The sequence below is a fragment of the Culex pipiens genome, chromosome 3, assembly GCF_016801865.2.
Source record: "Culex pipiens pallens isolate TS chromosome 3, TS_CPP_V2, whole genome shotgun sequence".
Taxonomy (NCBI): domain Eukaryota; kingdom Metazoa; phylum Arthropoda; class Insecta; order Diptera; family Culicidae; genus Culex; species Culex pipiens.
Window position 1 is genome coordinate 118,926,234 of NC_068939.1, and position 14,473 is coordinate 118,940,706.

The 14,473-nt window shown below is 34.6% G+C and overlaps 2 protein-coding genes across 2 annotated transcripts in view; one reads left to right on the forward strand and one right to left on the reverse strand.

Moving 5' to 3' along the window:
- Positions 1-14,473, forward strand: part of LOC120413947 (uncharacterized) — a 132,307-nt gene that overhangs the window by 50,662 nt on the left and 67,172 nt on the right. The gene's annotated exons all lie outside the window — the stretch shown is intronic.
- LOC120413943 (zinc finger and BTB domain-containing protein 49-like) lies at positions 3,713-11,637 on the reverse strand. Its single transcript, XM_039574948.2, has 3 exons — positions 11,484-11,637; positions 5,548-7,030; positions 3,713-4,088 (listed from the first exon to the last, which is right to left on the reverse strand). The coding sequence occupies exon 2, from the start codon at positions 6,969-6,971 to the stop codon at positions 5,577-5,579; it is 1,395 nt and encodes a 464-aa protein (XP_039430882.1). The 5' UTR covers positions 6,972-7,030; positions 11,484-11,637; the 3' UTR covers positions 3,713-4,088; positions 5,548-5,576.

A 14,473-nucleotide genomic window follows, 5' to 3' on the forward strand; every position in this document is an offset into this window, starting at 1 on the left:
TAAAAATTGAACACATTAAATTTTATTTTAACAAGAAAAACTATGACTATCAATGTCACCCCGGAATTCATAATAAGAATAAAAGATAACTATTTTTTAAACACTATTGAAAAACTTTTTTTTTCAAAAATAGTGCATGGACATTGTGTGGCCTATCCCAGTACATGTTTAAAAATAATAATCATGAGAAAAACCTTGCCAGTTGGAAAAAAATCCAAAAACAAATGGAAATCCTATCAATATCACCCCGGTTTACGGTAGGGGAGAGTGGGGATACTTGATCCCCTTTTTTTGTATCGCACATAACTCTGTCAATTTCTCACAAAACTATAAACTTTTTGCATGAATTGACAGCTTAAACATCCATCTATGTTTGGCTAATAAGGGTATTTCATCAGATGAATTCTTCGAATCATGCCAAGCGTTTTAAAAAAGTATTTCAAACCGGCATTTTAAAAATGTTAGGGGTAACTTGATCCCCCTTTAAACATTTTGAAGAAATCTTAAGCAACATGTTTCTTATTCATCCAAACTTTTTATTTTCTATAAGTTACAGCAATTTCACATAAAATCTGTACGTTTGTGCTCAAAATATAACAAGTTTAGTATGTAAAATATTTAATAACCTAAAATATTATTTTTTAGACCAAAATTAAGCATGTTTACAAATGCTGGAAATTTTTGTTTACAAAACTTTTGAAAAAAAGTTCAAACTGCAATAAGTTATCTACAACTATACTAAAGGAAACTATGTATGAAAACCCAGCCCAATTAATTAATCTTGAGGCTGATTCCAGTGACAGTAAAAATGCAGGGATCAAGTCTCCCTAAACGCACTTTTTTAAAATAATTGATTGTAAAAATAGTATGAAGATAAATCCAACATCAAATGCGTAAGGGTTTTGGAGTTGATAAGTTTATCAAACAATTCATGTATAAAAATATTTTTTTGAATAATTTTTGAGTGTTTTCTATACATAACAAAACAAAGAAAAAAAGATCTCTTGGAAGTTTTTTGCAGCTCGTTTTAAAAAAATGTGTGTAACTCAATCTAAACATTTTTTATTTTTTTGCTTTGTTTTCTACAATGAGTTTTAGTTGATTTCGCACAACTTTCTAGAACAAAGCTAATTGTTTTACCCACATGCTGACGAGATACAGGCTTGGGATCAAGTGTCCCCGGGGATCAAGTCTCCCCACTCTCCCCTACATGTTTTTGTGGGCCTAAAGGGTCAACTAATTTGCATGACAGACGATTTAATTTTGACTTAGTTATGATTAATATTTTGAATACTTACTTAAGAAAAAAATTTAAAAAAAACTCGAAATTTATATCAACAATAATATTTTTACTTCAAATTGAACTTGCAATTGATAAGCGCATTTGTAAAAATTTGATTAAGTGCGCCGTTTTCCGGTTATAACCATTTTTAAATATTTTTTTCTAAAAAAAATGTTTTTTGTTTTAGTTTTAAAATAGTGTCCATCCTTGTCCATCTCTGAATAAATATTACATCTCTGCGGTGAGATAGTGCCCTTCAAAGTTTTTCATAAGGTGTCTGTTGTAAAAACATGCTTGTTCTCTAACTTGACATGAACTGGCAACCTTGCAAAGAGTTGTTTTGGTTTAATTGTGTATCTTAGCTATGAAAATCAAGTTTTGTGAATTTTTCAAAGCCAAAAGGTTAGTGCACAAGATAAATTTACTCATTGAAAATAAGATAGATTTAAAATACTTGACTAAAAGCTGTTAAAAACTAAATCCTAGAAACCCTGTCAAGAGTTACGGACACTTGTTAGGAAGTAATAGTTCCTTATTTTACAAAACATTGTAAATTTGAATACTTTTGATCTGAAACTGCAAAGAGTATATTTCAAGAGTTTTTTTTTAAAAAGTTCTCTGCGCCGTGACGTTTTGAAAAAAGTAAGCTTGATTTGAAAAAAATAATACGTTTTCAAAAAAAGAAGGTTCCAGCTTTTTTACTACAAACTCTCAAAACTACATTTCAATAGAGCATAAGGCTTTCTAGGCCCAGTGAAAAAAATATAATTTAACTCAAAAAAGATGAACTTCTCGTCACAGTGTCCTGATGCAAACAATGGTCGAGCTCGAGCTGTCACAGCCCTGCGAAGTATGTTGGCTGACATATCGGGCGGTCAGTCAAAAAAACCAGCTAGAAGTCGCCTGACAAAAAACTTTTGCTAGAAAGAGATAGGAAACCTGATACAAACAATCGTCCAGCTGTAATGTAAACATAATTTGAATGTATTGGTAAATTTCTGACTAGAAAGCCTTATAACGTTACCTGATTTGCCTACACAGTTAACACCTAAACTACCATGCAAGCGAAAAAAGGCGAAGTCCAACTTCAGCTGTATCTCGGCTCCCTGTGGACGGATTTTCAAAATTCAAGAAGCAAAAGATGCGGACAGATCTCTAGATTATTTTGCTTTTTGAAAAGTCAAAAACAGAGGCACTTACTCTAAGTAATTCCCAAAACCAACCAGGTAACTTTTTTTCAGCCCTCTATTTTCTAGTTGTTTTGCATGTTGGATCGAATGTTGAATGACAATCTGTTTAAAATTTTATCATAATGCAAGTTACAGTACAATTATAATATCAAATACCATATTGGACCGATCTGGCCACATTGGGACCGGTTCCAGGTTCTCCGGTGGAACCCGGAATATTCCCAATTCCAGAGTATTTTCAAGAATTTTATTAGAGTGGCAATATGGGTATCGAAAATTAGCATTTTCAAAATCAAGTTCATTGATGACGCTGAAAACCATTTTGGACATATCTGGCCATTTTAGGACCGGTTCCAGGGTCTCCGGTGGAACCCGGAATGTCCCCAATTCCAGAGTATTTTCAAAAATATTATTGGAGTGGCAATATGGGTATCAAAATATAGCATTTTCAAAATGAAGCTCATTGATGACGCTAAAAAACATTTTGGACATATCTGGCCATTTTGGGACCGGTTCCAGGTTTTCCGGTGGAACTCGAAATATCCCCAACTACTTAGCATTTTCAAGATTAAAACATATTGTGGATAGTAGTCCATAAAACTGTCTAGTCTTATATGTTAACAAAGCTTCAAATGGGAATCTTCGTTTTTGTAAACACAGTTCCTTGTAGTTAAAACCGCATAAAGTGCGGTCATTCAACGTGTCAACCATCCACTCGGCTGGAAATTACCGGAAATGTAACGACGCCAGCTGACTGCATCAAACATAAAACGACGAAAACACAGCACTCATAAGCCACGTGGCCATTCTTATTCGCACGCGACATTTTTCCTTTTTCTTTTTAGTTTTTCAGTAATTTCTCGGTCAATGAACCATTTTTCCAGGAAGTTTTGCATGGCGAGATGCAATTTTAAAAATTACCATTAATTACAACCCACGTGGTGCGGGCCGTCTGGGAGTATTAAGCTCTTTTAAAAGTCTGGCATTAAGGATGGCGTGAGTGTACTTTTGACATGCATGGTCTCCCATGTGGGACATTTGGACGCCTGATGAATTATTCATCACACGTGGTCATGTTTGTCTACACATTGACGGGACCAGTTGCATCCATTTGGAGGGAAAGTTCACGTTCAAGTGCACTTTTACTATCGAATTGCTGTTTGTTCTTGTTTTGAGGGGCAATTTCTCAATGTTTTCATTAAAAATAGAAAAGACAGTTTGATTTCGTTTTTTTCGGTTTTTATTTTTTTTGTGGAAAATGGATATCTAACTGATAAAATTAACACAAATTGTAATCATTAATAAGGCGAGCTATACAATTCACTATCGAAATCCTCAAATAGCAATTAAAACTCATCAGTCTTAACACGAATCACTTTTTCTTATCCTAATCCATTTTCCTTACCTTAACGTATTTAAATTTTTTTCTCTTGATTTTTCTTCCTAATTAAAAATGCAACGACCCTAATTTACAATAAATAAGTAATATTTCTCAGTCTTATTACAGTTATGCTCGTCATTTTCTGTCATAAAATTCTTTTCACATGTTTGTTGAAAGTGTTTCCCCTCTTTTCGGCCTTCGTTTCATCACATGGAGACCCACGGTGCATACATTCCTTGGAAGAAAAAAGAGGAAAACAAATTTGAAAAAATAGTTAAAAAATATTCTGGCTTTCTTTTGCTTTTTGAAGTACTAAAATAAAATGCTGCATTATGAACCTTTTGGAAATGTGTTTTAATTTTGATTGTTTGAACATCTGTTCTAAAATGTACTGGCACAAAGTAGCGTGTAACAGTTTCTTTTGAAAGTACGAGTAAAGGAATTTGCTTAAATTTCACTTGGTTGGTTGAGTACCATTTGACAGAACAAATTGTGTCAATATGATTATCGTTGATTGACGAGATTATTTGGGTGAAGGTTTACCACATTTTGAAAACTGTATGACTATTTTAAAAGGCATTCAAACATCTTTCCGGTCTTCATTGTTAACGATTTCTTTGTTTCTTATAAATGTTGCGTTTCATTAATTACTAAAGTTTATTTTTTATGATGAATTAGCAACTATTTTGTTTGTTTAATCGAATGAACTTTAATTGAGATAGGTCCAAGCATATGCACGAACAAGACCAAAATTTTTCAAAGATCTTGCGGAGACATGAAAAAGTCTTCTGGACAAACTCTCTAAACCCCTGTGATTAAAAGTTACAAACTGTTGAAGTTGAAGCATTTCTGTGAAGCATGTTAAAAGGTTAAAAATGTACAAAAAATCGTAGTTTAGAGTTTTTAAATAATATCTCATAAAATCTATATTTTATTAAGAATTTAATCATCGCGCATCAGCGAAAACAATCAGTTTTGATATGTCTCAGAATGATTTTTAGATTGAAAAATCCACCGAAAATTAAGAAAATCTTTCATTCGGCATCCCAATGAATCATTGATCAAAAAAAATACTGGATTAAAAAAGACATTTTTTGTTTAAATAAAATATTAAAAATGGAAAATTCTAAAGTTGCTGTTGTTTTTTTTTATTAAATAAATGTGACTTTAGCCGAATGGTGGTCTTTTGTTACCAGAACATTCTAAAGTGTATTGAATTTAAATACTGTAATTGTTCTAATTCTAAAAACTGTAGAAAAAAGCTGGGTGAAATTTTAAAAACTATGTATATATCAATGAATCAAATTACTTAAAAACAAAAATATGTTTCCGTCGGTTCGTTTGTTCAAATAGCACTTATTTGTTTAATTTGCGCGGTTCTGCGATTTGTCACTACACTCAAACCCCGATGGTTTGACACCAACTGTTGTCAAACGAACGGGGTCACGTTTTAGTTTGACACACCTTTTACACGGAGTTCACACACACTACCAAACATTTGTTTTAATAGTGTGCGTGAGCGCCGTGTAAAAAGTTACGGTTCGTCACTTTTTAGTTTGACTTTGACCAACCAACGGGGTAAACACTAAAAAAGTGTCAAACGAAAAAGTGACCAACCACCGGGGATTGAGTGTAAATGTTTTTGTTTATCTTATTATTACGTTACACTTACACAACACTTTTCCCGTACTTACTCGATGTACAACCCACGCGTTGCTCCTCCCTACTGCTTCTTCTTCTGCTTCTTTCCCCCGGCCTCCCCCTTCGTCCCGCCGGCCTTGGAGCTGATCTTCCGCCGCCGTTCGTGCGAAATCTCGTGCGCCGTCAGGTGGTCCGCCCGGATGAAGCCCCGGTGGCAGATTCCGCACGTGAACGGGACCTTCTCCGAGTGCCGGAACATGTGCCGCCGCAGGTCGTTCTTGTGGCAGAACTGCTTCGGACAGACCGGGCACTTGTGCGGCTTGTCCACCTGGTTGTGCTTGACGATGTGCTTGGCCAGCTCCTCGGAGGTGAGGAACTTTTTGCCACATTTTTCGCACGGGATCATCCGCGGCGAGTGGATCCACTTTTTGTGCTGCGTCAGGCCACACTGGCGGGCGAAGAAGTTCCCGCACTGATCGCACTCGAAGTTGCTGTGCTCGATCACGCTGGGTCGGGCCGATCGTCGATCCTGCGGGTCCAGGGCGATGGTTGGGTCCGAGTTTGGGGTCGTTGGGAGTAGGTCTTCACTCGCTTCCGATGAGTTGGGCGAGTCCAGGTCTACGCGGGCCACTATTCGATGGGTGGAGGGCGCCGGTACTGACGGTTGATTCTCCGCTGGAGCTCCGTACCGGGATCGGTAGATGAGCCGATCAATTTCGTCATGGCTCATGTCCACGGTCGTGGTGGCCTGTGGCTGGTGTGCAACCGGAGTTGGCACGTGGAACTGTATCGGTTCGGCCTCGGCCTGGTGATTGATTTGCTGCATGTCCATCGGCGGGCAAATCATAATGTTTTCGTGGATTATCGGTTTGCTTTCGTCAACGGACTGCACGATGTATTCCAACTGTTGACCGTAAAGCGGTTGTGTTTCTTGTTGCTCTTCCTGTTTAATCGACTGTTCCATCGAAGCCGCGTCCGCTTCCACCGAGGGAACCATATTCCCATAAGGAGACATGCTGGCCACGTACTCCTGCGGAACCGTCTGTGCCTGCTGATGCTGCTGCAGACCATGGTACGGCATTCCAAAGTACTCCGAACCCGCACTGCCCGGAGAAGAGTATCCCCCGTCCGGGGACATGTGCTGATTCTGGACGGCCAACATCGGTGACAAGTACGGGCTCGACTCTGGCAGCAGCACATTGTGTCCGTTCAAAAACGGCGTATGCTGGATCAAACTCGGCAGGAATCCCCCGTGCGGAACCGGAGGGGCACTCATCTGATGCTGCTGGTGATAGTGCAGAAAACTTTCCGGCTTGAGTTCGGCGTAATCCACCGTGTCACGTGCTCCGTACGGATCGAACGAAGGCGCTGGTGAGGCTGTTTCCGGCCATGCCGATAGCGCCGAAGGTCGGCTAAAGTCCGGATAGCTGAACTGACCGGTACCCCAGAGGGGCGAACTGTCTTCGGGGGTGCCCATTTTGCGGAGTTTCTGCGAGTGATTACGACAACACAACACTTGAACAGAAAGGTAGTTTGCTGAAATGAGATCGGCTGATGTTAGCACTTTGCTGGGCAGAGGTAAACTGTTTGAGATGATTGGAAAGAGGAGTCCCTTTGAATAGTCTAATGGTACGAAGAATAGTAGAGCATTGGTCCTACCTACCTGATTAGTAGGTAGGGAATAACTAAGATTTGCACCAATACTTAGATAGAACATAACGACTTTTGGTAAGTTTATGGAAATATTTAAAATTATAATGTAATATAATGTTCAATCAAGTAAACGTCTTCTGATAACCCTCTTTCAATTAAATGTCTGTTAATTTTAGATCTATTAAATTTCATGTCAATAAAAAACCAAATAAAGACTGACAAATAATTGTAATAATTATAATTGATTTTCTATCAATATTTATTATTTCTTTGATAAAAGGCAACACTAAAGTTTTTTTAATAGAAAAGGAGGCGCCAAGAAAGAGCATTTATATCGAACACACTGTTACCACACCATTGGGGTATCTGTTCAATTCCATTCATATTATGCAATCCGTGTTCGAGAACTATCATGTACCCGTTGGGATACCATCAGAAGAAGGTACTCTTAAACAACTTCCGATTTCAAGTCGTATCAACTGAAAAGACCATAAGATTTGACATCAAGGGAGAAAATATTAATTGAATAAGTTTTAATGAATTTAACATAATTTTATCCAATAGTACGAATCTTAAGTTTTTTTTTTATAGTGTCCCATAAGCTATTGTGCTTCATATGCTTATGCTTAGGTTGAATTTTTCATACTAATTGAATAGTTTGTAAAACAAATAAAAAACCTAAAGTATGCTATGTTTTAAGTTTTTCTTGCTTTGTTTTTGGTATTTTAATTTGCTTTTATCTTGTTTAGTTCATGTTTGATGTTGGTAGTATTTGGACTATTCTACCACCTCCTATCATTACATTTTGCCTATCTAATTTTTTCATGTTTTTCAGTAACTTTTTCAATTTTTTGCTTGTTTTTCACATTTTCTGCTATAGAATGGCACTATTATTATTTAAATTGTTAAAATAGTCTAAGACACTACAAAACATACTGCATATACTTCTTTTTATTTAAAATATAGGAAATTTTTGTAAAAACTCAGCCAAAGTTGACCCCTAAATAAAAAATACTATTAAAAAAATACTTTGCCAAAGTCACATAAAAAAGTCAAACTTCCAATCCTTATTTTTTTTAAATTTTAAGACTTATTCTTTGCAATGCCTTTTAATGATCAAAAATACGTTGAAAAAATCATTTTTGGCTAGGGTTAAGGTTTATGTCCCCAGCACTGGTCAAGATCGAGTTGCGGACAAAAAAAAACAAAAAATATAAAACAAACTTTGTTTAACAAAGACAATATAATAAAATATAATAAACGACAATATATTGGAAACGCTTTTTATTGTAAGTGCTGATATGACAACATTAGAAGCAAAATGGAGGTCAGGGGTGCTCAATGTTTTTGAGTGGCGGGCCAAATTTGAAGCTCACATAAACTTGCGGGCCAAGGGTGAAAAATTGCGTTAAAAAACAACGTTTTTTAAACTTAAAAACAGTAAAAAATATCTATCAACTGCCTTTTTTAACTGCAAGTAATTTTTGACATTTTCAATAACAATATATGAATTTTTCCAACAGTCTCATTAAATTGTTGCCATTTTTTATAAATAAATAAATTAAAAAAAAAACAAACAAAACTTGCAAAATAATTGCAACTATTATGCTTTAACCAATACTCACCTTGAACCAAATGTAACGTACTCAATTCGTAGCCCAAATGTCATAAGTTCAAATCCCTAGGTAGGTAGTTTGGGTCCCAGCTCATAAAAATATAGCGTCATGCCTTTTAAATTAATATGGAAAACCTATATTTCCACAATTGCTTGATGCATTTTTTGACGAAATTTAATGCTTTTAATCACATTTACACCTGTGAAATAGTTTCAGTAAGATAGATTTTTCAATAAAATATCGGTATCAAAATATCATAGTATGGATAAATCATTAGTTTTCTTTTAACAAAAACTAAAAATGTTTACAAAACTTTAATTTTAAGAAATACAAAATCACATTACAGGTGGTCCAAAGGGCTACAAATAATCTTTGTAAATTGTATCCATAATGTAGTTTGCAATCGATTGTACAAGTTTTTTTCAAATGAAAATGTTATTTACAAGAAATGGGTAATTCTCTACCAACTCACACGAAATCGGGAAAAGTTGCCCCGACTCCTCTTCGATTTGCGTGAAACTTTGTCCTAAGGGGTAACTTTTGTCCCTGATCACGAATCCGAGGTCCGTTTTTTGATATCTCGTGACGGAGGGGCGGTACGACCCCTTCCATTTTTGAACATGCGAAAAAAGAGGTGTTTTTCAATAATTTGCAGCCTGAAACGGTGATGAGATAGAAATTTGGTGTCAAAGGGACTTTTATGTAAAATTAGACGCCCGATTTGATGGCGTACTCAGAATTCCGAAAAAACGTATTTTTCATCGAAAAAAACACTAAAAAAGTTTTAAAAATTCTCCCATTTTCCGTTACTCGACTGTAAAAAATTTTGGAACATGTCATTTTATGGGAAATTTAATGTACTTTTCGAATCTACATTGTCCCAGAAGGGTCATTTTTTCATTTAGAACAAAATTTTTCATTTTAAAATTTCGTGTTTTTTCTAACTTGGCAGGGTTATTTTTTAGAGTGTAACAATGTTCTACAAAGTTGTAGAGCAGACAATTACAAAAATTTTGATGTATAGACATAAGGGGTTTGCTTATAAACATCACGAGTTATCACGATTTTACGAAAAAAAGTTTTGAAAAAGTTAATTTTTGCGTTTCTCTTTGTTTCGTCGTCCGTGTCTGTCGCGGGTGACCATGAATGGCCATGATCGATGACGACCAACTTTTTCAAAACTTTTTTTCGTAAAATCGCGATAACTCGTGATGGTTATAAGCAAACCCCTTATGTCTATATATCAAAATTTTTGCAATTGTCTGCTCTACAACTTTGTGGAACATTGTTACGCTCTAAAAAATAACCCTGCAAAGTTAGAAAAAACACGAAATTTTAAAATGAAAAATTTTGTTCTAAATGAAAAAATGACCCTTCTGGGACAATGTAGATTCGAAAAGTACATTAAATTTCCCATAAAATGACATGTTCCAAAATTTTTTACAGTCGAGTAACGGAAAATGGGAGAATTTTTAAAACTTTTTTAGTGTTTTTTTCGATAAAAAATACGTTTATTCGGAATTCTGAGTACGCCATCAAATCGGGCGTCTAATTTTACACAAAAGTCCCTTTGACACCAAATTTCTATCTCATCACCGTTTCAGGCTGCAAATTATTGAAAAACACCTCTTTTTTCACATGTTCAAAAATGGAAGGGGTCGTACCGCCCCTCCGTCACGAGATATCAAAAAACGGACCTCGGATTCGTGATCAGGGACAAAAGTTACCCCTTAGGACAAAGTTTCACGCAAATCGAAGAGGGGTCGGGGCAACTGCTGTGTGAGTTGGCGGAGAATTACCCAAATATATTAGGAGTGCAACTTTATGTTCCAAACAAATCTCAAAAATGTTGATTGTTTTTAAATTAATTGGGAATAGTCCGTAAAAAAACAAAAACAAAGACCTTCGTATCGCGAATTCCGTAAGTAGAAACGATATTTATGAAGTTTATAAAAACGTCTTATATAACTAATTTTTAATTTTGTTACTTTTTGAAACTCTTTGAGTAAGAAATACTATAACACACAAAAATCAAAGGAATAACATGTGGTTCATTAAACCCTTTAAAAACTCATGGTTTCGAGTTATAACTTTTAATAACATTTATCCGACTTCAAAAAATATTTATTCGTCATCTTAAAAACGGCTTGTGTTACGAGAAAATCATTTTTTTTAATCCGCTTAGAAGAGACAATGCAATTGCCAAACATTCAAGCACGTTCAGTCAAAGGACTTTTTTGTAAACTGATGACACACCTCCAGTGCTCATCAATTAGCTTAAATTGTTTTCCATCGATTCGCAACAACTCATTTTATTGCTGCCTGTTTCAAATGGTTCAAGTTAACGAAACAAAACAAAAAAAAACGGGAAATTTGAGGTGTGTCCATCGTCGAGTAGAGAATCTTCATATCGAACGAAACGGAACAAAAAAAAAACAGGTAAAAAAAATCGTTCGGTGCGTTGATTGGTCAATCAGTAGGATATTCAGATGGAAGTCGAGGGCGTCAACCAAGAAACCGTTTGCGAAAAAAAACAACAGTCATATTAAATCTTGTTTAGACACGTACGTATGTAGAAATGAAGGCAATAAAAATGTTAACCGTTACAGAGCAGAATCATTTTGCAAATGGCGCTCAGCCCCTCACCCCAGCTTTGTACTTTTGTTATTATCTTTTTTAGAAACAATTAAGTGCCCATAATTATTAGTTAAAAAACTTACATTAAAAAAAACAACGTGTCCTTAAAAACGAGTAGTTTGCATAACACAACAGCACAAATCACACAAATAAAAGCAATGTTTAATACTTTTCGTCTCTGTAACGTTATCACGCTTATTCCAAACGTTGGGCATACAACATGAGTATTTTACAACAATAGGAATGCAATGGCTTTTTTTGCTGCTATAATCTTAACAAAGTGTCAACCACTTATAGGTAAACGATATTGGAATTACAGATGTGTCTAAACTGTTATACTGTAGGTATGAGAAGTTTATATTTAGCATTAAAATTAGCAAAAAAGGGTCTTCTGTTTAAAGAGCTGAACTCCGGCTGGAAAACTCTGCAAAAAAGAATAAAAAAAATGTCTTTCATATGTTTATAGGACTTTTCAAAAAACTGTGAATGTCTTCTTTTCTTTTTGTTTTAATTATTATTTAATATAAGGGGAGAGGGAAAAAACATTGAAATTTGAAGCTTAACATTGCAAATCTATTCGGGCAAAAATGCATATCGCAGTATTATAACAATTTAAGTTATTTGCAAAACTGAACAAAAAACCTTATGTTTTTTTAATAGGTCCTTTAAACATAATAGACACAATAGCTTATAGAACCTTTTAAAAAAACTCTATAAAAGTTTTCATTTAACTTTCATGTATGGCCCCGGATGGATGCTCAAAATGAATCAAAATTTTGTTAGAATCCTCTTATTTCTAAACAAATCTGAGGGTTTTGAAGATTTTTCTTCACATAAATGACGTAGAATAATAGTTGTTTTAGAATATCTAACAATATTTTTTCGCAGAAATGCTATTATGGTTGTGAAACAACAGTTTTCTCTTAGAGGTGTATATTACCCCCTCTCCCCTATAGTTTTGCCTTCCTCACCTCAATAAGGAAAGGCTATAAAATCACTCGAAAAATGAAATTCTTAATGTGAGTACTTAGACCCATCTTCACGTATACATATCGACTCAGAATCCTATTCTGAGCAAATGTCTGTGTGTGGGGTGAGATGTTGATCAAAAATTTTTGTGCTGGATTATCTCGGCACTGGCTCAACCGATTTTGTCTGTTTTGGTCTCATTCGATCCGTCTTGGGGTTCCATAAGTTGCTACCCGAGCAGACGGTAATAACTTTGGAATAACATGTTTTGATGTTTGAAAATACTAGGCCAATAATATTTTATGTTATTTATAACAAGTTTTGTTATTCACCGTTATGATTTTTTTGTTATTGAAGTGTTATTGTAATAACAGACATTTTTAGTTATTCTTCGAACAAATCTTTGTTATTAATTTTTGTTATTTTAACAACTAATGATCAATAACATTTGGAGTTATTCTTCCATAACAAAAAATGTTATTCCCAAGTTGTGTTTGGTTTCAATCAATATCAGACCAATAACAAATTTTGTTATGATAACATAAACTGTTATTCAACTCTTATGCAAAAATGAATTTTTCAAGAAGAATCCATAACACTTTTTGTTATTTAAAAAAAAAATTGTTATTGAAATGGCATGAATTTTGTTATTACCGTCTGCCCGGGTATTGAAAATTAAAAAGTTTAGTTAAGTACATCAAAAGTTATGCTAAAAAAGTTTTTAACAAAAGTCCGGAAGATTGTAAAAAGGGTGGTTTTTGTAAAGAAACCTGTTATAATAAATATATTTAGAAAGGTTTTTAGAAGACCTTTCTAACGCGTCCTAAACATCGAAGATCTGACAACCCTATCAAAAGTTATTAACACTTAAGTATTATTCATACACTTTGTTGAGGCTGGATCTCAAATATTTCAATAAAAATTATGTTTGTGTCCATCATGCGACCCGTCGTTAGTTAGATAATTGTAAGACCTTTCCAATGAGCCTAAAACATCGAATATCTGATAACCCTATCAAAAGTTATGAGCACTTAAGTGTTAACTAAACACTTCTTCTTGAATCTCAGATATTTTGACGAAAAAGATGTGACCCATCATTAGATGCGTAATCAAAAGACCTAGTCAACGCGTCCAAAAGATTGATCTGACAACCCTATCGATAGTTATGAGTATATGAAGTTATATTAAGAGATCATTTTTAGGTTGAAAAAAACTATATTAACGGTACACATCAACCACAGCTTGTGCACCCAGTTTTCTGTTACAGACATTTTAGTATCTTCTAAACTACTAGTACTATCGATATGATTTTTTATTCACCCCCTAAATAAATGTCTTCAATCTTATTTACAACAAAGTTTGACTATTTTTACAATCATATTCTTGCAGGATTGGGTCTGTAAGTTTGACAATTTCGGAATAAGAAGACAATAACTTCCTTGGTTGCTGTGCACCCTTAATGTGAGGAAGGCATCAACCACCTTACGGTGGATTAAGTAACGTTTTTTTTATATATTATGAAATTACACTCTTTAAAAATAAGAACAAAAAACTAATTTGTCGCATAAAAAAACCCTTTCCTTTCTTCGGAAAAAAGACATTTAGCATACCTATTTCTTTCCAGCATACAAATTTGGGGAGAGTCCATAAACAGTTCAATAAAAATGTTCGAAAATCTGAATCTTGAGAAGAAATTTGCCGCGTAGTTTAAGGTTTTGATAATCCACTATAGACACGATAAGGAAATGGGGGGAATTGTTCATGCTCTTTACATTTTTTTAAAGACAAGATAAAAATGTTGCGAAAAGACAAAACAAAACAAACGAACAAATTTAAAGGTGTATTGGTGAGATCGGTGTCCCGTTGTAAGTTTACGCAAGGGCAAAATTGTTGTTTTACTTTTTGAAATAAGATTAGTTAGATGATTTCTCCAAAAATCTTTAATGTGATTTTATTTTATTTTTAATCATAGAAAATTAATCACAACATCACTTATTTATTTCAAAATAACACATTATCATTATTTATTTTCTAAGAGAGGAAAATTTAAGTATCTTTGGCAGTTTTGTCGATTTGAAATTTAACAAAAAGTTGTTTTAACTCG

Bases quoted from the DNA above. Each gene is read 5' to 3' on its own strand.
- LOC120413943 (XM_039574948.2), bottom strand. From the start codon at position 6,971: ATGGGCACCCCCGAAGACAGTTCGCCCCTCTGGGGTACCGGTCAGTTC.